At 36.1% G+C, this 27131-nt stretch overlaps 1 protein-coding gene across 1 annotated transcript in view; it reads left to right on the top strand.

The window, feature by feature from the left end:
- Window positions 1-24887, top strand: part of TRIM33 (tripartite motif containing 33) — a gene marked incomplete at its 5' end in the record, with an annotated part of 37141 nt that extends 12254 nt beyond the window's left edge. The window contains 19 exons of the mRNA XM_035347395.1: window positions 286-404; window positions 528-675; window positions 3360-3492; window positions 6097-6213; window positions 8857-8971; window positions 10157-10303; window positions 10818-10935; window positions 12969-13213; window positions 13453-13617; window positions 14466-14666; window positions 16481-16613; window positions 17608-17671; window positions 17973-18132; window positions 19225-19571; window positions 20111-20234; window positions 21183-21257; window positions 21859-22011; window positions 23648-23698; window positions 23781-24887. Of these exons, the coding sequence (XP_035203286.1) occupies window positions 286-404; window positions 528-675; window positions 3360-3492; window positions 6097-6213; window positions 8857-8971; window positions 10157-10303; window positions 10818-10935; window positions 12969-13213; window positions 13453-13617; window positions 14466-14666; window positions 16481-16613; window positions 17608-17671; window positions 17973-18132; window positions 19225-19571; window positions 20111-20234; window positions 21183-21257; window positions 21859-22011; window positions 23648-23698; window positions 23781-23993 (2828 nt within the window). The remainder of the gene's footprint in view (window positions 1-285; window positions 405-527; window positions 676-3359; window positions 3493-6096; window positions 6214-8856; window positions 8972-10156; window positions 10304-10817; window positions 10936-12968; window positions 13214-13452; window positions 13618-14465; window positions 14667-16480; window positions 16614-17607; window positions 17672-17972; window positions 18133-19224; window positions 19572-20110; window positions 20235-21182; window positions 21258-21858; window positions 22012-23647; window positions 23699-23780) is intronic.
- Window positions 24888-27131: the final 2244 nt, after the last annotated feature.

The raw sequence follows: 27131 nt of genomic DNA, 5'->3' as shown, positions 1-27131 counted from the left end.
AAATCTGTAGCGTGATGTAGAAATTATCAAAACAGTTTTTTCTCAACAGGCATGTGTGTGGTGCTAAGGTTTTCTTATTTGTTTTAGTTTTGAGGTGTTTCATTTTGTTTTGATTTGTTTGTGAAATCTGTTATATGTGGGTAAAGTCAATTTTGGAATCTGTGTTTACCCAAGTGAAACAAGCAGTCTGAGGGTGTTGTGTTCATTCTCGTCATCTTTTGATTTTGGGCATGATGGTTTTCCCATTCTTTTTCTTAAAACTAGGAAACTTTTTCTGTTTTGCAGTTGGTGTAATCAGATGTCCGATATGCCGCCAAGAATGCAGACAGATAGATCTGGTGGATAACTACTTTGTAAAAGACACATCAGAAACACCGAGCAGCTCTGATGAGAAATCAGAACAGGTATGACATTTTCCTGCTTGCCAGAATTCACGTGCTATTTTTGTTCCTGTGTTATGTTAATGCTTCCTGTGTTATGTTAATGCTAAAGAAAATTATGGTAACTGACTTTAATTCCCTTTGTAGGTGTGCACCAGCTGTGAAGATAATGCTAGTGCTGTAGGGTTTTGTGTAGAATGTGGGGAATGGTTGTGCAAGACCTGCATAGAAGCTCATCAGCGAGTAAAATTTACTAAAGATCACATGATCAGAAAAAAAGAGGATGTATCTTCAGGTGAGTGTTCTGATATCACTCTAGAAAAAATATTTTTTCTTTGGCACATGTGAAGAAAGAGAGGGAGGATCTAGATACCCACCAGCTGTCTGGCTTTCCTGAAAAACTTGGGAAAAGCTTATAAAAAGCTACCAGTGCAAAACCAGTAGTTCTAAAAATAGAGGTGTTGTGGTTTAACCCGGCTGGCAGCTAAACACTACACAGCCGTTCACTCACCCTCCCCCCTCCCTCTCTGGGATGGGGGAGAGAAACGGGGGGGTGAAGCCTGTGGGTTGAGATAAAGACAGTTTATTAAGATAGAAAATAATAATAATAATATGTACAGACAAGTGATGCACAATGCAATTGCTCACCACCCGCTGACCGATGCCCAGCCCAACCCTGAGCAGCTGGACCCCACCCCAGCTAGCCACCCCTATATATTGTTCAGCATGACCCCAGATGGTATGGAATACCCGTTAGGCCAGCTGGGGTCAGCTGTCCTGGGTCTGCCCCCTCCCAGCTCTTGCTGCACCCCCAGCCTGCCCGCTGGCAGGACAGAGCGAGAAGCTGAAAAGTCCTTGGCTTGGTGTAAGCACTGCTCTGCAATAATTAAAACACCAGCATGTTATCAGTTCTCTTCTCATCCTAATCCAAAACATAGCATCCTACCAGCTACTAGGAGGAAAAATAACTGTCCTAACTGAAACCAGGACAAGAGGAAAAATAAATTTTAAACTAAAATGGCTTATTTGCTAATACTTCGTAGCATTTGATGTTCTGTATAGAAACTATAATAAGCACAGAAGAAATGTAATAAAACTGTCAACTTTAGAAAGGACTTTGGTCAGTTCTTAATGATCATTTTACTTAATAGAATAAATAATTAAATGGAGTGGTTGGAATCTGGAGAGCATTGACATCATGGTAGTCATATCCATTGGCCAAGGAAATGAAATTATCCATTTTGCTGTACTTTGTTATAAGGAGCTATTATAATTCACCCAGTGGAAAAGTATATACAGATAAACTTACATTCATATTCAGTATAATGTTACAGATGCATTGATATTGCTGTGTAAATGTGGAATTTTAATTCATTTTTAGGTTTTATCTCTTGGTTAGCAGAAATTAACATGCATAGTGGGTAGGCTGTTTGTTTAAGCATGTAACTTTATTAGGAAATTTTAATTCCTAAATTATCATTTGACTATGTAATTTGCAACTGACTGAAATAATGCAGAAAACATTCTCAAAACAGATGAAAGGGTGCTCCCCCTTTTTGTAAAGGGGATAGGTTCAGATTTGTTCTCTCTCTTCAGCTAAAATAAATACGATCTTCATGATTGTTCTTCATGATTGGGCTATTTCAAAGGAGTGTTACTGCAGTGCTTTCTGTCAATGCTTTTGGGAAAATTGTATTGTTAGTTAAAAATTTTTACTATTGAGCTTAGTTCCTGTGGATGACAATCTTGTTTCACTCACTCTCTCAAATAAACTTAATTTTTGGAGAGGCTTTTCTGTATGTCTTACTGGGTATTGTTTCCTAGTAAATTTAAATGTATTAACCCTAATAAGCAATAACCAATTAACATAAAATCAAATGACAGGGCGCTACAAAGAATTACTGACTTCTTTCATTAGGAATGTTATATTGTGACTGTCAAGGTGATAATATAGCCCCATTTATGCTTCTGTAACCTGGGTGGGGAGGTGCCCCAAAATAACTGTTCCAATATAGTAAACTTCCTATTAGAAATTCATGTTGGTGTTTATGAAGATAGAGTGTGGCAAAAATGTAACCTTCCTTTAGCATACAGCGATTCCTAGAAACTGTTGATTGTGGGGAATGTCTATTCATTATTTGCTCAGCAAAGCTTTTTCCCTTCTTGCTTGTCGGACTGTATGGTATGCCTTGGAGACTTTAAAATTCAGCTAAGGAGTTGTCATTCATGAGCTTTCTTTCTTTGCAGTAATTTGCATGATATAACAAGCTTCAAATATGTTTGAGACTACAAGAAAGACATTTGTGTTTACTTGTTTTAAACTTTACCTGATGTATCTTCCAAAAGCTGCTTTCATCTGGGTCAAGCTCGAAAAAGCTATAAAACACCATGTATTTTAGTAAATTCACGAACATTGTTTTTGGACAATAACTTCTATGTGATCAAGTTGATAAGTTACTCAGTTTAGTTGGAGTTTAAGTAACTCTAAGACTGGTTAATAATGTTGCCTTGTGTTTACCACTTCAGTTGCATATGACTTAAAGATCTTTATAAAGATTTTGAAGTGATAATGTAGAAGACCTATGGTTGTTTGATAGTATAAAAGTTTGAGAGGTTTGGTCCATCCTTTAGAATGTCAAAGGGGAAATTGCATGCAATTTAATCTTTAAACATTATGCAAGCCAAATGATTGTGTACAAACAGCTCTTGTGTTCTTACAGGTGGTGGTGTCTTTTTGAATCTTTTTGGTAGGGAAAGAAATTCCTTCTTCCATCTCAGTACAACACAAGTGAGAACAGCTATAAAACACTGGCACTGTAAATATTTTAGTGAAAACATTCACAATAACTTTAGAACAGGTCTGTTGATGTCTTTGAATTCTTGGCTGTTACTTACTTAGCTTGGAAGTTAGTAGTTTTACACTTCATATTGTCTTAAGTTTTGTTTTAAAATGCAAATATGGTTTGTTTCTAAAAACAGAGGCCGTGGGAGCATCTGGTCAACGTCCTGTTTTCTGTCCTGTCCACAAACAAGAGCAGTTAAAACTTTTCTGTGAAACATGTGATAGGCTGACATGCAGAGACTGTCAGTTACTGGAACACAAAGAACACAGGTACTCATATTACCATGTCTTGATTCCTGTGGTGTGCTTTCTTGGAGGAAGAAATGACATTGGTTTCAGACAGTGTCTCTAAATACTGTTGTATTTACTTTCCATCAGATTGAAATGATACCTTGCAGAGGAGAACGTGTGTGCACTGCTGAAAACTTTTAAATGATCAATTAGCTGAGCTATGTCAGGTGTCTTAGGACTGGATTCAAAACAACATCCTCTGAGGTGATTTGGTGTGCTTAAGCTGTTACCTAGCCTGGCATTTACCAGTCAATATATTCAGGACACAAATAAAACACTTAAATAGGTGTTAGAGCCCTGAGTACCTGGTGCTATAAAGAAGCAAAAATGATACAGTGAGTCACAGATGCAGTAATTTCTTGAAAGGCTGTATTTTATTATGTGGTAGTCTTTCAATTTAGAGTGAATTTTGTAAAGGGAAGGTATACATTTTGCAGCATAGATTAATGTATTTTTCTAATACAGAGGGGGAAGAATTGAAGAAAAATGGCTTTAATTGACTTAAAGTTGCCTCATTCCAACTGAAAAGAAAGTATGGGTTTTGTCTCAGGAGCTTGCTTTTTTCTTGCTGCTAGAAAAAAGTTTGAACCTCTCTTATGATGCATTAAAATTGCATTCTCTTTAGCAACTCTGTACTATAGTTGCTCATATGTTTGAAAAAGCACTTTGTAGTGTTATAATAGAGAACCAGAGGAGAAAATACATGTCAGCAACTTGCAGCACTGCTTTATCTAGTTGCTCTACAAATAACGCTTCTCTAAAGGTGCTTGACATTACGATGCAATACAGAATTTAGCATTTTTTTACTGGAGTAGTGATTCATCTCATAGATTGCTAGAGCAGCCTAATGAAGAACTTTCACCTTTAAAATTAGTACAATTTAGAATATTAACCTCAAATATTCCTACTATGTTCTTTCAGAGGCTTCATAAATATTCTGAAGGCACTCTTGTCTAGAAAGTGTGGTCTCCTAGAATATGTTAATAACTAACATCTTCTACTTTCTTTGCAACTCTACCTTATGCTTGATGCTAACTGATTAATAATCCATAAATGGATTTTAATTGTTCTACCTATTCATTCTTTCAATAAGATAATGCTTTGCTGTTAACATGCTTTGTTGTAGAATAATATTCTTTTAAAAACTGTTATCTGAATTGCAGATAATTAGGGTGACTGCTTCTATCTTGAAGTAAAACTGCTTTTTATGAAGCTCACCAAATCACTTAGGGAAAACCATGCCAAGTGGAAACAAGGATTGATTTTAATCTCCTATTTACTTGACATTGTAGTCGTTTGCAACAAATGAGGACGTTGAATCACTGTTCCAGTAGCAAAATGGCACAGTGATCAGACTTTCAAGCAAAAGAATTGCTGGTGATTCTGCAGAAAGCTGACATGCTTTCAGCGGCTTAATGGAGTGGGATTCATCTCTAGTGTAGGTAGTCTTCAGTCTGCATATTTTGGAAGCTTAGAAGTAACCTTCTAACATTGAAACTAAGGAATGTAAACTCATTGTTTAACCCTGTCCATTGCTGCTACAAATGAAATGAACAGGAGCACAGCTGCGTCTTTTCTAAAGAGCGTTCCCTCTGCTAAAGGCTCTGTTACCATAACTGTGAGCTGTTTGGAACTGAGAAACAGGGTTAATAAATATTTCATCATATATTCAGGCTTTTCCCGTTATATTAGATTGTAATGTTCTAGATTTTGATACTACTTATTAATAAATTCTGATTTTAAAAAAAGTTGCAACTTTAATTTCAATAGTTGTTGCAATAGTTTTCTGCCCATTTAAATGTTGCGATTTACTATAGTGAAGAAAGAACGAAACCCTTGGAGCTGCTTAATTCCCCCTGTCATTTTTCAACATAGCCATTTTGTTTCTGTTGCATTGTTAATTCACCTTGTGATGTGTAATATGTTAGGAAAACATGTTTTCATGATTTTCTTCTGATGTAGCTACTTGCACTCTATTAAGGTGAAGTAATAGAAGGTACTACCTCACTTGGAAGTACCTTTAAATATATATATATATATATATATATATATATATATATATTTTAATAGGATTTTTTTTTTCAAATTAAACTACGTTAGTCAAATTTGAGCAGTATAATCTCAAGTGAAAAACTTTTCTTGGGATAGGATTTTTTTTGTATAAATGTATGCTTATTTTTTTGTCTGTTTAATGAAAGAATATAACTTAAAAGCTATTACTGTATGTTCCTCATCTACTGTTAACAAAATCATTTGTTAGGCTCTAAAGTTTCTGATACCTCTCTTAGCTGGTCTTCCATAGCTTGATATCTTGTGGAAATGATGCAGTGTTTGCATCCATGTGTAGATGAAATTAAGAAATGACCCATAGAGATTCAGTCTTCTGGACATTTACAGAAGATTTTATCAGTACTGAAACATTTTGCAAATTGATCTGGATAGATATAATTTGCCTTTTTTCTAATTTCAGTAATTTTTTCAAATTTCCATGGGAGCTAATAGCTTTACATCTAAATTGGGAATCCTTATCTTCAGCACATTGCTCCTTGGTAACTGAGATCTTCTTTTGCATGTTGAAAAAAGGTATCAGTTTCTAGAAGAAGCTTTCCAGAACCAGAAGGGTGCAATCGAGAATCTGTTGGCCAAACTTCTTGAGAAGAAGAATTACGTAAATTTTGCAGCTACCCAAGTTCAGAACAGGTAAATAACCCAAAATGATTAACTGTAACTATTACATTGCCAGCTTAATGAATCGCAGTAAGATGAATAAGGGGACTAGAAGAAAACTTAATTTTTAGTTGATTCAGTATCTTTAATTGTATTGAACTTGAATATGTTTGGAAAGTTTTCTTCTCTGAAGTGCTGTGTTTCTGTATGAAGTTATTACATGAAACATGTCAAAGATAGTGTCTTTTATAGTAACTTTGAGTAGAACCAAAGATGTGACACGCTACAGTTCTTGGGGGGAGGAGGAGAAGGCAAGCCAAACCCCTCTTATGGTTTCTGCTAAGGTCAGCTCTAGGTGACAGAAACATTGACCACAGAGGTAAAGAAATCCTTCTTCAAATATTTTTGTTGTATATGAAAAGCTCTGTGCTGTTACTTAACTGTGTAACAAATTTTTTTGAAGTTGAATAGGAAATTTACCTTTTTATTATTGTTATGCAAGAAAAACTTAGTATATTTATCTGAAAAGAAGACAAGCTTTTCCTTTAGTTTAACTTAAAAATTCTGGGATTAGCTTAAATTCAAGTTTGTCTTTTTTGCATTAATATGGATATGTGTTGTGGGAGCCGCCTTGCTGATGAAAGAGCAAAGGTATGCTCTAAGTATCCTCAAGTTTGAATATGGAGAGAGAGAGAGGGTGTGATTACTGCAAGTTTTTCACGCATTTGTGGTGCGGTGTGCAGGAGGTTATGGAATTCCACTGTCATTCTTGGCAGTTTTGTGAGCCTTCCACAACTTTAAGAACATTTGCAAAATGACAGATTATCTGGAGAGAGAAGTGCAAGTGTGGAAGAAAGTGTACCAAAGGTACACGATGTTCTGGTGCAAAATTTTAACTCTTAGTTATAGCATGTACATTTAAAAACAAAAGGGAATTGTGAGGCAAGGATGACATACAACGTGATAGAGGTATATGTATGAAGATGAAAGTAATCAAAATGGGAACTTCTGTGTGCTGATTCAGCATGGAGGTCTTTAAATGGACCCGAAAGGCAACACAGTTGTGAAGAGGGAGGACAAGTTGTAGAATTTGTGCATGCTTGAAGAAGACACAAACCCAGTTAAATGGGAAGAAAATTAAACTGAAAGCTCAATAAACATGAAGAATTCTGTGATAAGAATTCAAGGTTAATAACAGGTGGTGCTTGAGAATAATACATTGTAATGTTTTCTGCCTATGGCAAAGATTTTCTGGCTTCACTGAAAATTCAGTGAATTTCTGCAGAAATTGTGATTGGATTCTCTAAAGGTTATGATTATCTGTTGAGCCAAGTGGGTAGTGCAGGCGAGATACTAGTTTTCTTCGAAATGTTGTTCAGTTACATTGCTAAAGTGCAGGGCACAATCATCATCTTAAAAACACTGGGGAATGAAAAATAAAGTGTATCACAATAATGTTGGCAGTCTTAGCAGATGGCATGAAATTGCCATGTATGTGATCTAGAAATGTAAAACAGTGTTGAAGGAATAGTCTGCCTGCTGGAATAATTGTTAGCAAGGATGGAAAACTGCTGACTGAATGAAGGGTTGGTGAAATGTTTTTGTAATAGGAAACTAAATTGTGCTGTCACAAAAAAGCACATTTGTCCAAGGTTTTTAAAAGGGTGTTTGACACCAACAACAAAGGTCATTGTGAGAGAAAAAAACGTTGGTTTTGTGGTCATATCAGGATCAATGGAATCACAATTTCAGATGTTTTATGTAGTAGCAAAGAAGCCCCTTCAAAAAAGACAATTGAAATCTCTAAAATCACACTGGCCTCTGACTCCTACAAAGTAAAGTATCCTGGTGCAACACTGTGTTGTTGTTAGATTAAGGCAGTATAGGATTAAATCCCAAGATTGTGGTGGGGTTTAAGAAATGCTGTATTTCAAATTCTATGGACAGAAGAGCTCAAGATGATTTGTTTGAGTTTGAAGGATTTGAGAATAGTGAAGACACTAATGCTGAGGTTGAAGTACACTGATGGAAATGATGAAGAGGTGTAAGGTATAAAAACTGGAAGGCAATAGTAGTAAAGCAGACGGGAAGAATGTAGACCAACTTCAGGCAAATCACTAGTTTTTATCCTTATTTTGTATTGATTACAAGTATGTAATATTTTTGTTTATAAGCTTTCTGGGGGAGAGGTTGAGGGGTCCTTCTTAAATTTGGGGTTATCTTCCTTTCTGGTGAATGAAAAGTAGCATAACACTTTAAGACATCATACATCATACATAAATTCTTCATAGTGAGACCCGTACAATATGGAGATAGATATATATTTGTAGGCATGCACATGATCTTTGTGTATATCCGTGTGTGTATAAATATATAAACTGAAACAGTGGAAAAGTCCTTACAAGTAGAATGCAAGTTGGTAGTTGAGATACCGTATTCATCTCACTGTTTATTTTTTTTCACCAAAACTGACATTTTAAATGTCTTCTGAAACAGTTGATAAAGAAGTATTTCTATGATGGAAATTAGGCTGTTGATTTTGCACTTACTAGAACTTTTTCATACTGAAATTTCTCCTTTATGCTTCAAGGGTGGGAAGATGCCTGTGGTGGTTAGTAGTAGGTGGCATAGTATAAAGTGCCTGACGATGCCTGACAATGCATTTTTCTTTTTTAGGATAAAAGAAGTAAATGAAACTAACAAACGAGTAGAACAGGAAATCAAAGTGGCCATATTCACACTCATCAATGAAATCAATAAAAAGGGAAAATCTCTCTTACAGCACCTTGAGGTACAGTTTATAATAAAAGTATTGTTTCCAATCCTCCGTTGAGAACTCTCATTCCATATTTGAAAACTGTTGTGACTGCATGTTTTACAATACTAATACTGCTTGTAAATGGTGTGTTTTTGGAAGTGAATTGAAGTTGAATGGAAGTGAAATTCCCAGCTAGCATATTTTGAACAAATAATGGTATTATCTGATTTATATTCAAATCTATGAAAATATAACTCATGATTACATTTCTATGAATTTTGAATTGAGGATGTACATTGTAAGTATTTAGTTTATAGCATAATGCTTGTCTGCCATGATGTGACTGAAAAAATCTAAGATCAAATTAATGAGAATAGATTTATTTTGGTTAAGGAACTGTTATTTGGCAATGAAATTGAGTTTTCCTGGAATAAAAGAGTATTTGATAAGGAGTGAAGCAAATAATTTAAAGTTACACAAGTAATTATGTGAGAATTTTTGCTTTTCTTGATTTCCTAATATTTGTTACAGCCTAGAAAAATCCCTTTGGGAACTTTCTTTTTTTGTGAGGTTGTAATAGCTGCTTGATCATGTACTGTTAAATCTGAAGATTTGGTACTGCCATCCAGACTTTTTCCATGAGATTTTCAGCTGGCAGATTATCGAAGGTTGAGTACTTCTCAGAAGTGAGGCTGCTGAGTTTATCTTCTGTGTTGAAGAGATATTAAATGGCATTTTCCTGGTTGGGACAAGGGGGCTGCTGTTCAGAGTGCCTGGCCACCTCTGTTGCTTACTCTTTCTGCAGCTCTTGTGGTGGCAATTGCAGGAATGCCAGGGCACCACCCAGTACTGAGCTGGCACTTTCGCTGGGTCCTAGTCTGGGTCACTCCCCAATTCTCTGTCATGCTGCTATGGTCCTGGCAATATGAGAAAGAGGGAACTGATCTCATTTTATTAGATGAAAATTTCTTGGGATAAAGCAGAGGTTCTTATTCGAGCCCACTCCTTTCCCTGCACTTTGATACCTATAGGAAGAATGATAGATTGGAATAATAGAGAATTATTACCTGATGGTTTTAGCCACTCTGAATGTAAACTTTAGTATAAGCTTATTTTTTTGTGACATTTTTCTGCTATGCTGGGAGAACTGTGATAGTGGTTTATATTTTCCTCTTAATCTGGACTCTTCATCGTAATAAAGTTTTTATTTCTTCATAGAATGTAACAAAGGAGAGACAAATGAAGTTAATACAACAACAGAATGACATCACCGGTCTTTCGCGACAAGTGAAGCATGTGATGAACTTTACTAATTGGGCTATTGCAAGTGGCAGCAGTACTGCTTTACTGTACAGTAAACGACTGGTAAGGAAACATCCTTTAACTTGTACAGTACAGAGGATGTTTACTCAAAAGAAGTATCATATAGCTTCACTAGATTATATCCAAGGAAGAGAAAATGACTTGTTTGAACATAATTTTAAAACAAAAAGAACACCTCCATAACAATGGAATATATTTCCCAACTTGTACAACCTGTTTCATTTGTAAATTAAGGACATAACAGTTTTATTGTAGGAGTGAAGTAAAGCTCTGTAAAGGCACCTCAGTGTTTCACTTGAGCCATTGCAGGAACTATGTAAAAGTACTTTCATAATCCTTTGGATTCAGTAAAAAAAAAAAAAAAAAAAAAAAAAAAAGTTGTAGGGTTTATGGTTTTCCTGGTGAACTGAGTGTGTGTTCTAGGCTACTAACAAAACACATGACTGATGGTCCTTGTTGGTGACTGAGAAGTCTAAACTTGCTGGGCAAGTGCACACTTAACATTCTCATTCTTTATTTTGTTGTCATCAACAGTCTTGTTTTTCCTTTCCATTAGATAACATTCCAGTTACGTCATATTTTAAAGGCACGTTGCGATCCTGTCCCAGCTGCCAATGGAGCAATACGGTTCCATTGTGACCCTACATTCTGGGCAAAGAATGTCGTCAATTTAGGTGAGAAAATTCTTAATGTTTACTCTGTTACTTGAAAAACTAGATTGAGTTAGAGGTGCTCATCAAATATGAGTGAGTTGGAGTGCAATGCATCTCTTAATGCAGAAGAGCAAAACTCTCTTGACATTATCCATATAGTTATCCATATAGTCCTGATTTACCCTCCTTGTCTTGCTCTCTCCTTTTACCAAAACTTTTTCTACAGCATTTTTAGTTCCCAATAGGAGTGGTTCTAGAGATTGCCTTTTCCCAACCTCTTTTAAGGTTGTTCTAATGGTTACAGTGTATTATGCTTGTGCTAAATAGTGCTTCAGTTTTTGGAATGAGTTTTTTTTAGCAAGTAAATAGAATCAGTTTTGCCAATGCGAGCTTCATATTTATCTGCATGTGGGATATGTCCAAATGCGTTGGAAGTTGTGCGAACAAACATAATCAGAAGGACAGTTGATAGTCTTGAGTACCAAGCCAGTCCATGTTATTGCTGGAAGGGTAAGCAAATTCAGAAGCAATGTTTAATTAGTTTTGTGTTCTAAGATATCTGACACAATTATAAAGGTAAAGAAAAAGAGAAAGCTTTAAAATGATTAATGGCTTCTGTTCTTGTGTGCGTGCAGTGCTGTTTCTTGCAGTTCCCACAGCAGTAAGTTACAGCACCATAGCTGTAACTTTTTGTATATTTGGTAGTTTTTCTCAGTATACCTGTTTATTCCTTCTTTTCCTTAAAGCATTAACTACCTTGGGAATGTGTAATATTTTTGATGAGAGGTAGGAGCTTGGAGGGGTTGTTTATCACGAGCGCTTAGTGACAGCTGGGATCACTGGACATGCAGTTATGATTACTGCACATACCTGACTGTTGTTAGATGCATTAATAGATGGGCTCTTGCGACAATGTAAGGTACTTAATATGTTAGCCTCTTTATTATCCACTTATCCTGCAGCAATTTAATATCACAGTTTGTTTTTTTTCATATGAATCCCACTATTATTTGTACTTTTCAGAGAACAAGTTTTGAATGAAAGAAGAGGTGAGCTAGAGTGGGGAGAGTACAGTGAGACAGAAGTATTTCTTAGCATCTGTTTTCTGTTCCTGAAAATTCTAGTAGAAAATTTGATTAAAATATCAGCTTTTTGATACTTTCCTGATGCTTTTGTGTGTATTTACTTCTTGCTCTAAGTCCACTAGCCAGATTTGCTGTTCCTGTCCTTAGTTGAGAAGGACCTTTTCATCATGTCAATAATGTTTTAAAATTGATGCTATTCCTTTGTGGCCAGTTCCTTAAGCAATTTTTGAGTGCTGTTAGTCTTGGAGATTAATCAAGAAGGAAAAAGCAGCACTTTCAAGAACAAAGCATCAAATGTTTGGCTAGAAACCAGGCAGGAAAAAAGCTATATAGGAAGTAATATAGAAAACTATCTACCTTCTTAAAAAGCTACATGCAGATTCCAATGAGTATGTTCAAAGTCCAAAATCATAATTTCACCCTTGCCTTTTAACCCTGGGACTGGAGATATGTAGAGGCAATATGGTCCATCCAATTGTATCAAGGCAGTACCCAGTTTTAGCAGTATTTTGTGTTATGCTGGTAGTATATCCTCTTCTTAGAGTCATGCAGTGATGGAACACTCTCTTCTCCCTTGATATCTTTTCCCAGTCTTTGCTTCCTTACTTATAGAAACTTCATGCTCAGTGTGTTTTTTTTTTTTTTTTTTTTTTAAGATTGTCTCTTGTGTGATTGTGGTGAACATAAAGAACGTTCATGTCTGTTTATGAAGCTTTGCAGTTACAGTTCTTTCAGTCTTTCCCCATATGTCCTATTTTTAGTTCTGTAACTTGTTCTCTGGGTTTTCTTTTTGCTTCTCTCTCATGTGTGGTTATGGAGACTTAATAAGAAAATTTCAAACGTAAACTGCCTTGTTACTGCAGCTGTCGAAAAATCAGTTAGAAACATGTGAATATTCTGCATTTATTGACCTTTGGATGATAATGGAGATTGAACTGTTCACTATTTCTTTTTTGTTTTATTCCTTAGGTAACCTTGTTATTGAAAATAAACCAACTCCTAGTTACACTCCCAATGTAGTGGTTGGACAAGCTCCTCCAGGAACAAACCATGTCAGCAAAACTCCAGGACAAATCAATCTAGCACAGCTTCGACTTCAGCATATGCAGCAACAGGTGTATGCACAAAAACATCAGCAACTGCAGCAGATGAGGATGGGACAGCCATCTGGGTCAGTTCCCAGACAGACAGGTCCTCAAATCTTACAGCAGCAGGCAAGTTTCTTGTATGCTGTTATTTCACGTTAGACCATAATACCAAGACTTAAAACTGCCCTTTCGAAACAAATCAGTTTATAAACATGAAAATCTTTTGAAATTTGACATGCTTTAAATATGAGAGCTATTGGCTTTTCTTGGTGTTATGTAACTAGTAAACCTACTTCTGTGGAAAGAGATTGGCTTCTTTTTTCCATGTTAAAAGCAAAAATTTTAAAAAACAAAAACCCTTGCAGCCTCCCAGGTTGATCAGCATGCAGACCATGCAGAGGGGTAACATGAACTGTGGGGCTTTCCAAGCACATCAGATGAGAATGGCTCAGAATGCTGCTCGTATACCAGGAATACCACGCCACAATGGACCACAATACTCCATGATGCAACCTCACCTTCAAAGACAAGTATATCCTGTGTACACGCTTCATTTGTGCCATTGTGCCAAACTTTCATTACAATAGATGATACCTCCAGCTTTAAATGTGTTTATCTGTAACACAACTCACATTATACACATTTATATGCTTTGTCATGTTGCATACTGTACTGTGACATTTTTGCTACTGAAAGTAAGAAAACTTAAATGTGAAAAATTACATGAATTTTCTTTCTGTTACTAAAATGTATCCCATTTTAGTTCTGGGAAACAAATCATTTCCATTTTTCACTTTTCAGTGGCATTGGGTTTCTGGGTTTCTTAAAGAATAGTCAGCAATAGTGAAATTGAGCGTGATGTAATTTAGAGTTTTTTAATGAAACCAAAATCTAAAGTGTTTTTAAATTCAAACCTGAAGCACGATACCAAGCTCTGCATATCATTAAAAGCAAAAATTATTGCCAATGTTAACACGACTGGAAAACCAAAACGACTTTTTAATACTTGGAGCATATACTCTTATGTACACAGACATATGGACTCTAAAGCTGTCTTTGGATGAAGTCATTGCTTTAAGAAAATATAACTCTACATGTAAATAATTTGATATAAGAACAGGAAAAATCTGTACTGTGTATTTAAATATCTAGCCATATAAAGTTTTTTTTTTTTTCTTTCTTTCCAAGTAAATATATACAGCAGTTGCTTTGCATTCAGTGCTATTGGGTTATGTTGATAGAATGTGAATTTATATCCCTCCCCTACCCGTCATTTTTGTTGAGGACTATCATATAATGTACATGTTGCAATTTTACTTGCAGAACGGCTATGCAATTTGTCTCTAATGCAGTGGTGGTCTCTTCTCTTTTCCTACAGCATTCTAACCCTGGACATGCGGGGCCTTTTCCAGTTGTTTCTGTGCACAACACCACTATTAATCCAACTAGTCCCACTACTGCAACAATGGCAAGCGCAAACCGTGGTCCAACAAGTCCGTCTGTTACAGCAATTGAACTCATTCCTTCTGTAACAAATCCGGAGAATTTACCTTCCCTGCCAGATATCCCACCCATCCAGGTCAGTGGAAAAGACCAGGCAATTAGGCTATGTGTGAAGCAATGACCTGCCTTGCTTTCTGCATCTTTTTTTATTTGGTTATCAGTATTTGTGGAAATGTTTAGTTATTTATCATATAGAGCAGAAGAATGATTAAAATCTCCAGCCCTGGCCATGGGCATGCAGCTATCTTAATTATGTAGGGCTGACCTGCTCGGCCTGTGATGGGGGTAGTATTTAATGACTATTTTACAGTAAAATTGTTACTTAGATTAGTCAGTTCCAAGTACTGTGTTCACTTCCTTTCTTCCACAGGTCTGTCATATGGGAAGATACCACTAGAATAGTTGAATAGTTATGTATGTTTAATGCCCTGAATGGTGATTTATTCAGTATTAAAGTTGCCTGTCGCTGCCTTGTGATGTGGAGAGTTCCTAAATGATACAATCAAATGCAGGAAGTACTGTAAATAGGTGTCCTACTCCTCTGCTTTCTCTTCACGTTTCCCCTGTACCCCAGTAGGGTGGCTGTAATTATTTCCTTGTATTTTTAGGAGGCCAACATTGGCATTAAGTTTGTATCCTAGAAGATGCTGTGGAGCAGACTGGCCTCAGTGATTGATCTTGAACTGTGGTTGTAGTGTCTGCCTGGAAATTCAGTGTGTGACAGCTGCTGCCTCTGTAGTTTTCACTTTATCTGCACAGTAGATTGCTACTCACTGACTTGGAAGTGCAGTGTGCCTCACACTCTTTTCACAGAGAGATACTGGGTAGTACTGCACACAAAGTGAGGTAGATGTTGATTAAGTCAAGTTAATTCAGAGAGGTCAGAAGCGTAATGTAATGTACAGGTGGAGTCATAGAAAGTTAAAGTAGTAAGTTTTCTGCAGGAGTGTTTTGTAGGCCAGGTGAGAGGAAGATGGCTTAATTTTGAGAATGTGATGTTTATATTGAAATTCCAAGTTCCAATACTGTCGTTCCCACATAAAACACAGGATGCTTGATCACATTATGGGACACAATCACCTTAGAAACAAAACTAAAATTTTATCAAAGCAGCTGGTCTTCTGTAATACCGATAACAACTTTGTAACTCTTAATCTAAAAGAGTTGTGTTCAAGGGTTATTCTTTTTTTGATGAAGCTGCAGGTAATTTGCTAATGTGAGAAGAGCAAACAGAAAGGATCACATCTCTCAATGTGATTTATAGTGCTGAAGCTCTCTTTAGTCATTAGAACAAAACACAACTATAACTGGTTATGGTTATAACACAATTGGTTATGACCAATTCATATGGAGACATTATTCAGAATTATGCTGTCATCTAGCTGGTGTTTTTACGTAGTCAAAGTAACAGGGTACCTGTTTCCTTGTTTCCAGTAGATACTAAAATTGATGTAAACAGTGAATGGTGGTGAAAGATTTCACATCATGCTAAGGAAGAAAAACAAGTTCATGGTTTCCCTTAATATCTTAATTATGGAATAACCCTTAGAAAATTAGTAATCTATTAGTTTGTATGACTAATGCACTGAACATCTGGGAACCAAACAAGTCTGGAACGGCCCAAAGTAAGTGTAGCCTATGACCATACTGGAATAATTCAGATAATCAGGAGCTTTTCAAAATCTTACATTAAGCTTCTGACTAGGGGTTTCTATTTTTGAAAGACTGATCTCTGTATGGAACTGATAAAAAATGTCTGTTGATGCCCTGAGTCCTTGAGGAGATATTGAATAAATCTGTTGAAGATAATGATCACAGTGTAAAGATGTGAAACTATTAACAAACTTTAATTAGGCTTCTCTGATTCAGACTCTTCTTTTTGTTTTCTAGCTTGAAGATGCTGGTTCAAGTAGTTTGGATAACCTTTTAAGTAGATATATCACAGGCAGCCACCTACCCCCGCAACCTACAAGTACAATGAATCCCTCCCCAGGGCCTTCAGCTCTATCTCCAGGGTCATCAGGTAAATGTGATAGGTATTACTAGTGATTCTAGAAAGCTATGGATATTTCCAGAATTTAAGAAAATAAATATGAAAATAACCTACTACTTCATGCCACAAAGAAAGTGATATTTTGTTAGTTTAAAAATTATTTTGCTCAGAAATAAGTCCTGGAAACTTAAATTTTATGCTCCTTCAGAAATATCTTTATAGTAACAAACTGCCAGCATATGAAGGCAGTATTCCAGGTATGTGTACAGACTGATCCATCTGTGCTATATTTTTTGTCTTACATTACTGCAATCCATGTTTTGTGCATGTAGTTCTCTTATGGATATTATGGGTGCAGTTCAGTTATTGCCCCCAGGTGATGACTGTTCAGACCATTTAAATAAGTTTGCTGAATATCAGCAAATAGCTTTATTAGTCACAGAAGTACCTATACTCAACAGTCATCTAAACAACGTCATTCTAAGTACAGCTCAATTGAGAACAGAGCTCTTGTTATGCACATGAACAAATTAAGTCACCAATACATAATGCTGAGTTATGGAAACATTGCAAATGTCTGTTCCCATGAGTTAAGAAGCTGCTTTCAGTCATTTGATAGGCATGTTTCCCATAATTTTCCCTCTTCAAGATTATTGGCAGATTTTATGAATGATTGGTCACAGCAGTGAAACTTGTATTTCTTAACACCTGCATGCAAAACAGATTGTCTGCATTTCTTGATTTTATTGGTGGGTGTCAATGGATAAATTTTGAGAACGTAATGATCTGTGGCCTGTAGCACTGCTTGGAATAGGTGAAATAATTAGGGGAACATTAACAACGTGTTGTCTATGTTTATATTTAATGCAGTGTGCTAGACCTTTATTTTAATCAAATGACTGAGAAGGAAGCTGACTTGTGTGAACTATTCCAGCAACACTTCTGGCATTAATGAATAACAGTTATTTTTTTATTGCAGAATGTAAGTTTGTACCATGTCAACTTCTACGTTTTTTCTTTTCAGGCTTATCCAACTCCCACACTCCTGTGAGGCCACCTAGTACCTCCAGCACAGGTAGCAGAGGAAGGTGAGTTTGTAATGTCTGTGATGTGAGGTTGAAAAATCAGACATGAAGAATAAAAAAAAAAAAAAAAAAAAGAATCGGCAAGAAGTCAAATAGGGATTTGTGATCCATTAATTGAAGAATGCTTATGGGAAGTCTTTTTTTTTTTTTTTTTTTTTCCTTTAATACAATTCTCTGTTATCTCATAACATGAGCTTTTACTCTTGTAAAAGTTGTGACATGCTTTGCCTTTGAAATCTTTTAAGAAATGTTAACTTAACGTCTTTTTTATAATGAATTTTCCTCTTATTTATGTGCTTTCTAGCTGTGGCTCCTCGGGCAGAACAGCTGAGAAAACTAGTGTTAACTTCAAGTCTGACCAAGTGAAAGTCAAGCAAGAACCAGGGACAGAGGAAGAGATATGCAGTTTCTCAGGCACAGTGAAACAGGAGAAAACGGAGGATGGCAGAAGGAGTGCTTGCATGGTAAAGTTAGTTTTTGAAACGTTATTTTATGGTATTCCTACCAAGCTTGGTATTCCTACCAAGCATGTAGAATTCTGAAATCATGAAGCAATTTTACTCTTAAGCATCATAGTCTGTTAACAGCCCAGATGACTGAGAGGTATTTTGCTCTCTGGCAGTATGTCTGAACTTTAAGTGTGGGCCAGCTCAAGCGGTGAGCTTTTTTTGTAGCGCTGCTAGGGCTCTTTATTATGTTTTTGACATAAGTACCAATAAGCTGGCATCAGGACTTGCATAATTGCTTGCTGGCTTACGTTGAACAGATAAATATTAAATAATGGCAGATGATTTGGACAGGACCGGACCTAGTGATGTGGATGCAAAAGAACCAGTCCTTCCAAGCTTTATGTAGTTTGGTAGGTAGTTCTCATTGAAAGTACTTCAGTAGAAAAGTTAGGACTTAATAGGTTTGGCATTTGTTTATGACTTTATTTTATCCACAGATACCATGCACTGCCAGACATGGGATAGAGTGCCACGTAAGATTTATCTTTAGCTATTAAAATGAAATACCCCCAGCAAGTGTGTATGGTGTTTGCTGCTTTTTAATCTTTAACAAAATCAGCAAGTAACCCATTGTTAGTAGGAGTTCCTGGGCATTCGTATGTATGTAATTATATTAAGATGTCTTCCAATCAGTCAAGAGTTCTTATGTCAAAATAAATAAAACATTTATGCAAATGAATATTTCAGTGTTTCCCAGCTACACTTCCTGTTAAAAGTATTGTGTAGTGGCAGCAGGGTGAAGGATTTGAGGATTTTTCCTAATGAAAGTGGAGGGTATATATTTTTAACAATTTATTGGTATGTTAGGATTGAAAGTTTATTATGCCATATTTTAGTAGGAATGAGTCTTGTCCTTGAAAGGATGGACTTATGAAAAATTAGTTTTCAATACTGTATGCAGCTCTGTTCTTCAGGATGATTTGCCACTTATTTTGGGAAATGCATATAGTACTTTTAAATGGTGAATGATGTTTAGCTTGCAATATAAGAGGAAATATTCCCTTGTTAAACTGACTCTTAGATTTTCATGTGCTATTTTCATTTCAGCTTAGCAGTCCTGAGAGCAGCTTGACACCACCACTATCCACTAACTTGCATCTGGAGAGTGAATTGGAAGCATTAGGAAGTCTAGAAAACCATGTGAAAACTGAGCCAGGAGATTTAAGTGAAAGCTGCAAGCAGTCTGGACATAGCCTTCTAAATGGAAAATCCCCAGTGCGGACTCTAATGCATCGATCAGCTAGAATTGGAGGAGAAGGCAATAATAAAGATGATGATCCAAATGAAGACTGGTGTGCAGTATGCCAAAATGGAGGGGATCTATTATGTTGTGAAAAGTGCCCCAAAGTGTTTCATCTAACTTGTCATGTACCAACACTCCTCAGTTTTCCAAGGTACCAGAAACAGTGTAATGGTTCCTGAGAACAGCTCTGTGGTCTCATTCAAATGGTAGATTTCAACACAGTACCAAAACTAATGTTTTGGTACTGATGTTCTGGTACTCTTCAAGATCTGCTAATTCTGCAAGATTTTTTGTCAGTAAAAAATCTTGCATTTTAAAGACATGCCCGGATTGTTTTGCATGTGACTGATTAATGTTTGTTTGATAAACACACAATCTCTCAAAGTGTTCTTTTATGTAAAGTTAATTTTAAAGTTATGGTGAGGAAGATATTGTTAAGTATCTGAGCATATTTGGGAGAGGAATACAAGGGCAGGAAAAATGGCCATGGCTGTTAGATTTACCTTGAGCACTGTGGGTTAACCCTTATCTTTATATATATCCAAGTCTTTGATATTGTACAATGTGAATTTGTAAGAGCTAATACAAAAGTCTTTGTAATTGGCACTGATGAGACCTTGTCCCTGGATGCCTGGAGTAATGCTGGTTTTTTTGTTTGTTTGTTTTGTTTTGTTTTGTTTTGTTGTTTAGTGGAGAGTGGATATGTACATTCTGCAGAGATCTAAGCAAACCAGAAGTAGAATATGATTGTGACAATTCACAACACAGCAAGAAAGGGAAAACAGCACAAGGCCTGAGTCCTGTGGACCAAAGGGTATGTAAGTGCATTCTGACACTAGCAGTCCCCCACTGTTTCTTGATGATGTTTTTTGCTTTGGCTGCAGCAAATTAATTAGAGCTGTGGGTTTAGAGGAAAAAAAAAAGGGTAATGAGAGCGTCTTGCTGTGGCCACGTGTTTAGGCCTCGGTGGCTGTGTGGAAGTGCTCCATTATATTGGAACTGCTAAAGCTTGTATGTAAACATACATTCTGTATTTAAATGTATCCATTATTGTGCATTAATCTCTCTGATGTTCTTAAGTAGACTTTGCATTTAACATCGATACAGCCTCCATAAAAATAGCCATGTAAGTTTGATGTGTTATATTTATACTGTGAGAGGTATGTACTTGTGTAAGGCATAATGACCTTGACAGAATTATTTTTAGATCTATCAATCAGCCTGTGCATAAAGTGTTAAGAGTATTATCAAATCAAATTAATCCAAAGGAATTCTAAACAGCGGAAAGAAAAATATTTGAACAGGGAATTCATAGAAACACTGTAGTTGGTTTCAAATTATTAAATTTTATCTTGTGGAGAAAATAATAAGTCTGCAACTTAGTCCCTTCCTGTAACTTGCAGTTATGCTTGGATAAATACAATTGTGGGTGGTTCTTTTTTTAAAAAAATAAAAAATAAAAATTTGTCTGTTTATTAGTGTGCCTCCACATGTTTTTTTAGCCCTAGACTTTTGTCTGTCTGGAAGAAGAAAGCAAAAAGGGAATATATTTCTGCTATGTGAACAGTAAGGTGTTGTTCCACTCCTTTGTGCCCCACCCCTCAATGACCTCCTAAGGACTTTCACATATTTATAAAAACTTGTGAAGGCTATTGAAATTTTCTAGTACAAAGTACAAAAGCATTTATAATATGGAAATATAGACCTATGAGCTGAAGATAAATTAAGGATGTTAACATGAAGCTGTTTATTTCTTTGTAAGAAATGTGAACGTCTTCTGCTTTACCTGTATTGTCATGAGCTGAGCATTGAATTTCAAGAGCCAGTCCCAGCCTCGGTGAGTCTGCTGAAAAATAGTTTGTGATTTCTTTTTTGTATAACATCTCTATAAATGCTAGAATTTAGTTTGGGAAGGAACTGGCTGCTTTTACGTGAAGCAGGTCCCCTCGATCAGTCTAAAAGTCCTGACAGTCATTCAGAATTTCATGATGCTGAAATACACAGAAGCTGATCATGCAGAGGTTCTAGTCTCAGTCTTAAGCCTATATATTGAAAACTACTTTCAATTAGCAGTTATTGAATTGAAAGAGGATGAGTCAGGATACCAATGAAATTTAAAATGTCACAAGAGGCTTTAGGATAAGTCTTTTTTTTTTTTTTTTACAGTCTTTTAAATGAAAGGATGAAAGAAACTTTTGACTCTTCTGTTTTCAGCTGTAACAGAAATAAGTGTACTGAAAAGCATAGTTATGCTATGACAGTGAAATCTGGGAGGAAGTTCTTAAAAAGTACGAGGAAAGGAAATTGTTCCCACTTACTGAATGTGCATACTGTGCATGAAAATACTAGCTGGTTGATATTTTGAGAAGTAAAGAAATTAATTGCTTCTCTGAACTGTGTAGTCATTTTAGTGACAAGTCGTTGTTTGTTTTTTACAGATACCAAACTACTATAAAATTATAAAGAAACCAATGGATTTATCTACAGTTAAAAAGAAACTGCAAAAGAAGCATTCCCAACATTACCAGACTCCTGAGGATTTTGTGGCAGATGTCCGGTTGATCTTCAAGAACTGTGAAAGGTTTAATGAAGTATGTTAACTTCCAATCTGTATACATTTTTTTCTTTAGATTAAGATTTATTTCAGTGCAGTTCTGCAGTTTCTCCAAGTAGAAGCTCTACTTCCAGTTGAAAATTTCTGCTTACGGAGCAGATGCTGAATGAGACACTTAAAAAATATAATACAATGTAGTCACAGAACTAGCTTTCCTTTTCAGCTAGATGGGGAGATTGTATCCTTAAAACTGTCTCAAGCTATACAGATTATTGTTCTTAAACTCATGAAATGCAGTAGATCTTATTTATTAAGGAAGCTTCTCTTACTGAGGAAAACTGACTTTTTTTTGATAAATATTCTACTGGTTCTAATGCCTTATGTAGGCTGAATCCTGAAAAGCATTTTTTAATTATTCCTAGTGTTAAGCTTAGTGCTTTAGCTCATGGGTAGTTGGGCTCTCATAAAAATTAATTTTCAGTAGATAACTTCTGTATGGAGTCATATTTCTGATGCATGTGAAAAGTTGGCTTATTTTGCAATGAACCTGTCTGATATAGAAATATTTGGACCTTACATGTGGAATGTGAATTGTAGAGGTGCACTATGTAGGTGTTATTACTAGGTGGAAGAAAGGAAAAATATACTGAATATCAAAAATATTTATGGTGTTGTGCTGAAACAGAGTAGTCACTGAGGTAAGATAGGCATTTCTGAGATGCCTTAAAGTAAGACCACAAAAAGCCCTGCGGAGAATACATTATAAGGAATGGCAGGGGCAGTATTTTTCTGTAAAATGTTACCTGAGTTCTGCAATATTTGGGCTATGTTTCTGGCTCTGTGAAGAGGTAAATTGAGGTACGCACGTATACATTTAAAATCTCAACTGCTTCATGAGTACACTAGTAAAGACTGAGGTTAAATACTTCTTAGAACTGTGATGCTGTACGCTGTAATTGCTCACAAGTGTTTGGGACTTTGACACCCCGACTCCCTTATGTCTCTATATATTAGGTGGAGGTTATTGAGCACTGTGGAAGAAGTTGCAATTATGTGAACTTCTCAATCAAGGGAATTAATGAAGCATCTACTGTAGAGGAAAACATGCTGCAGCTCTTAGGGACAAGAGTAAAACAAGGGAGCAAGGACTGATGGGTGTGTTTAAAAAAGGTGTTTCAGACTTGTCTTGCTGTTTGAAATGCTGGCTGATGGCAAAAGATGAGTCACCTTGACCTCTCATAACAATATCAGGTCTAGTGCCTCTAAGCCATATTCACTTAAAAAATAGAAATCAAAGTGGGGTATGCCCCCCAGGAAGGTAGTCTCATGGAACACTTAAATGATAAAACTGAAGTGAGGTTTTTCCACAATAATGTATGGGCAACTTAACTTTATAATGAAGAAAACAGTCATGAGTAGAGTGCAACTTTTAAAATGACTGGGAGCCACTTATTTGTACAGAAGTTATGTGTTTTGTCAAAGGTATATTACCTCATGTCGCCCTCTTAAGACTGTTTTAAACCTGCTTCAACTAAGTTTGAGAACTAAAGTGGTGTAGTCCATAACAAACTGTTTTCTTGTTATGGCTGACTTTAGTCATCCAAGCCTATGCAATCTCATAACTTTAGAAAGGATTATAATTTCATTTTTTTTGACTCTGGTATCCTTTTTAGATGATGAAAGTTGTTCAAGTTTATGCAGAAACACAAGAGATTAATTTGAAGGTAAGCGTTTCAGACCATGCACACTTGGTGAAGGGATGTGCATTTCCAACAGGTGAATATTCCTGTCTTCTTTTATTTACAGGCTGATTCAGAAGTAGCACAGGCAGGGAAGGCAGTTGCATTATACTTTGAAGATAAACTTACAGAGATCTACCCAGACAGGACCTTCCAGCCTTTGCCTGAATTTGAGCAGGAAGAGGATGATGGTGAAATAACTGAGGACTCCGATGAAGATTTTATACAACCACGTAGAAAACGCCTAAAATCAGATGAGAGACCAGTGCATATAAAGTAATCTAATTATATGGACCTCAAATTTATTGTAAAAACTGTTACTTAAGTGTTCCTGGAATATTACCATGCCTACAGTGGCCATCTTGAAGAAGCTGGTAGCTTTTTAAACAGTATTAGACTACAAAAAAAAAAAAAAAAAAAAAAAAAAAAAACTTGTACAGAAAGGCATCAAAAGGGGAAAAACTGTATCGTGAATTTTTGGTGTTTTTTTTTTGTTTGTTTGTTTTTTGTTTTTTTTTTTTCCTTGATTATTTTCAGTTTCCCTTTTTTTCCTGATGGAGGGGACATGCTCATCCTGGTCGCAGATAGAGGTGAATGAATGTTGAAGAGAAGCAGATTTGATAAAGAGATTTTCCATGTACAGATGAGACTGCTTAGTAAAATGATCTGCAGGACTGGACCAATACAGTTACTGTATCTTATTTTCATGCTGAACTACAGTGTAAACTGTAAGCAACGTTCCTGAAATCCCCTCTTTGTGTGAACCTAAGTGTGTGTTGGGTCATTGCTTTTATCATCTCATTTAAGTGGTATTGTGAATAACTGATCTTCTGTGTTGATCCAGTTACCTAAATTTGACTTTCTTTACTACATTTTATGTATAGTAAAAGAAAAAAAAATCATTAAACTGTTCTGAATTGGCAAGTGCAGGAGTGTGAGTTCTTGACAGGTGCAAGACTAAACTGGCTGTTGCAACAATTGCTTTTCAGTAGGCCTAGGTGTATTTATTACAAATCCTGTACACGGAATGTTTTAATAGCATTTGTGGCACAAGTCCACATGTTATATCATCTGTCCCTGATCTCCCTAATGAGGCAGAATGTTATTATCTTCAGTATTTGTTACCGAATTTTCTGTACTCGAAGAGGGAATGAGTAACTGGTTGGGGTGTTTTTCCAGTCTTCCTAAATATCAGTTTCTAATAGACCACTTGGCAAACAATAACCTAGTAACTACCAAATGTGTAAAAATTCCTGTATTCACTTTGTCTTATTTGTAAATAGTGAACTGAGATTTCTTGCAGATCAGCAACATTTGCTGAACTGTTTTTAAGCTAATACGTATTCTTATTGTTCCTATCAAGAAAAGATTTGTAATATATGCTATTTCTAACATTGCATTAATTTTGAGGTTCTATCTTTTTATTAGAGAACTACTCAGAACTTTCTTCAGAAACAACTTGTGAGCAAAATGTCTAGAAAGATTGGAATAAACCTGCTGAGATTGAGTAACTTGTCCTTCTATGGAAAAAAGCACTTGCACAGGCCAGGATTTGGCGTTGAGTGGTTTCTGGTCAAATACTGAAAACAGGTCAATTTCCCTATTCCTCTAAACCCTGTGGCAGGCATCTCTGCTGTGCCTTCCCACTGCATGCTCTGTTCAATCTAGCATTTCTGGTTGGAAATGAGGTCATCACAAAGTAATTACACTTCGAACAGTTATTTCCTTCTTTACTGACGGAAATCAATACTAGAACTAAAATGTAATTTCTGGCCATCATATAGATCTTGTTAAAAGCAAAAAAAAAAAAAAAAAAAAAGTGTAATCAAATGAGGTCAAGCTGGTAGACTAAATTTGCCATTAAGATTTTGTATGAAGCATGGGCAATTCCTGTGACTGTTCATTGTCTGTACTTTACTATAGTAATGGTAAAGATCAGTATTTTTAGCACAATGTGTCAAATTGAGATATGCTCTCAGCAATGTTTATGCAAACCACTTGAGACTGATTTCTTTTTATAGCAACAAAGTAGATGTACATTGTGACTTTACCTCTCTTACAATAAATAAGGGGACTGAAGGTATTTGAAACTTCAATCTCACTTCTTTAAATAAAACAAACAATACAGTTGAGGCAAACTTTTTTTTTAAATTTCTAAGACATTGTTATAGTGTCAGCTTCAGTTTAGTTCTTACCAGTTGGGTTCAAAAGGAAGTTATCCTACTAAACATGTATTATATTAACATATAGCCCATAGAAAAGGATGTGTGAATAGGACACTAATCGTAACAAGGGATCATTTAATGGCTCTGTGTATTGCCTACTTACGCATTTCTAGTTTCTCATTTTCATTTTGGAAAAGAATATTATTAAAATTAAAATAAGATACTTGTGAATTTTCTTCAATTGGGGTTACTATTTTTATGGTGCTTATGCACTCCAGGTTCAGTACCTTCAGGCGTCAACTTCTTAACTGTTCACTTTGAGAGGCACCAGTTATCGACTGCAGATACCTACTGCCTGAACTGAAGCATAGGACAAGCGTGATGGCATCCTAGACTCGGTCACAGAGTGGGAGAAGGACCACAGCACAAAACTGTTGTTCAGGGGAAGCATGTGCACCCTGGCTGCTGCAAGGCTGGTAGCATACTTTTTTTCCCAAGTACCAGACCCCAGACCAGTTGTTTAAATGTTTTTAAGATAGCCTCTTCGATAATTCTTCGGCCTTCTCATTGAGGGTGAAACAAACTTTGTAATCTTGCAAAAGTCCTGCAAAACCACATGTGATGCTAAGCTTCAACCTTGATGAAAGTTGACACAATTCTCTTGCACATAATCCAGTGAACTTCTAGAACCGGTCCTTCCATTGAGCTCATTAGTCTTCAGTATGTTACGTGGAATTTTGACCTGTGTGCAAGAAACTTTAAGCATTTATTTTAAATGAAGGAACATAACATTCCGAACTCCAAACAAGGTTGTTTTGAAATTAGCTACGTTCCATTCATAAATACTCAAAAGTATAGATAAGCTCTGCTAGTACATTTCCTGATCCTATGGTCAATAAATGGTCATCACATAACTGATCAGGGTTTGCTCAGTCAAAGCAATGTTTTGGTGCCACATTGTATGTAACTTGTTCAAGAGCAAATTAGTGAGTTTTGTATTAATAGGCCATTGTTACTCTGAGCATCTTTTTTATGCCAGATGATGTGAGTGCAATATGTGCAAGTGACAGTGTTACTCTGGGAATTAGCATAATTTCCATAATTTATTGCAGATAAAAGATGTGGTGGGTGCACTGTCCTTGCCAGCTGCTTTATCTGCTTGGTTGTAGTGTTTTAACATGATAGCAAGAAGGTAGTCTGGCATATGATGTAACTGTATGTTCTCATTTAAGGCATTTCTGCAAAAAGACCAT

This window comes from Oxyura jamaicensis, chromosome 26, assembly GCF_011077185.1.
Source record: "Oxyura jamaicensis isolate SHBP4307 breed ruddy duck chromosome 26, BPBGC_Ojam_1.0, whole genome shotgun sequence".
Classification (NCBI taxonomy): domain Eukaryota; kingdom Metazoa; phylum Chordata; class Aves; order Anseriformes; family Anatidae; genus Oxyura; species Oxyura jamaicensis.
This window is presented reverse-complemented; position numbering and strand designations above follow the sequence as displayed.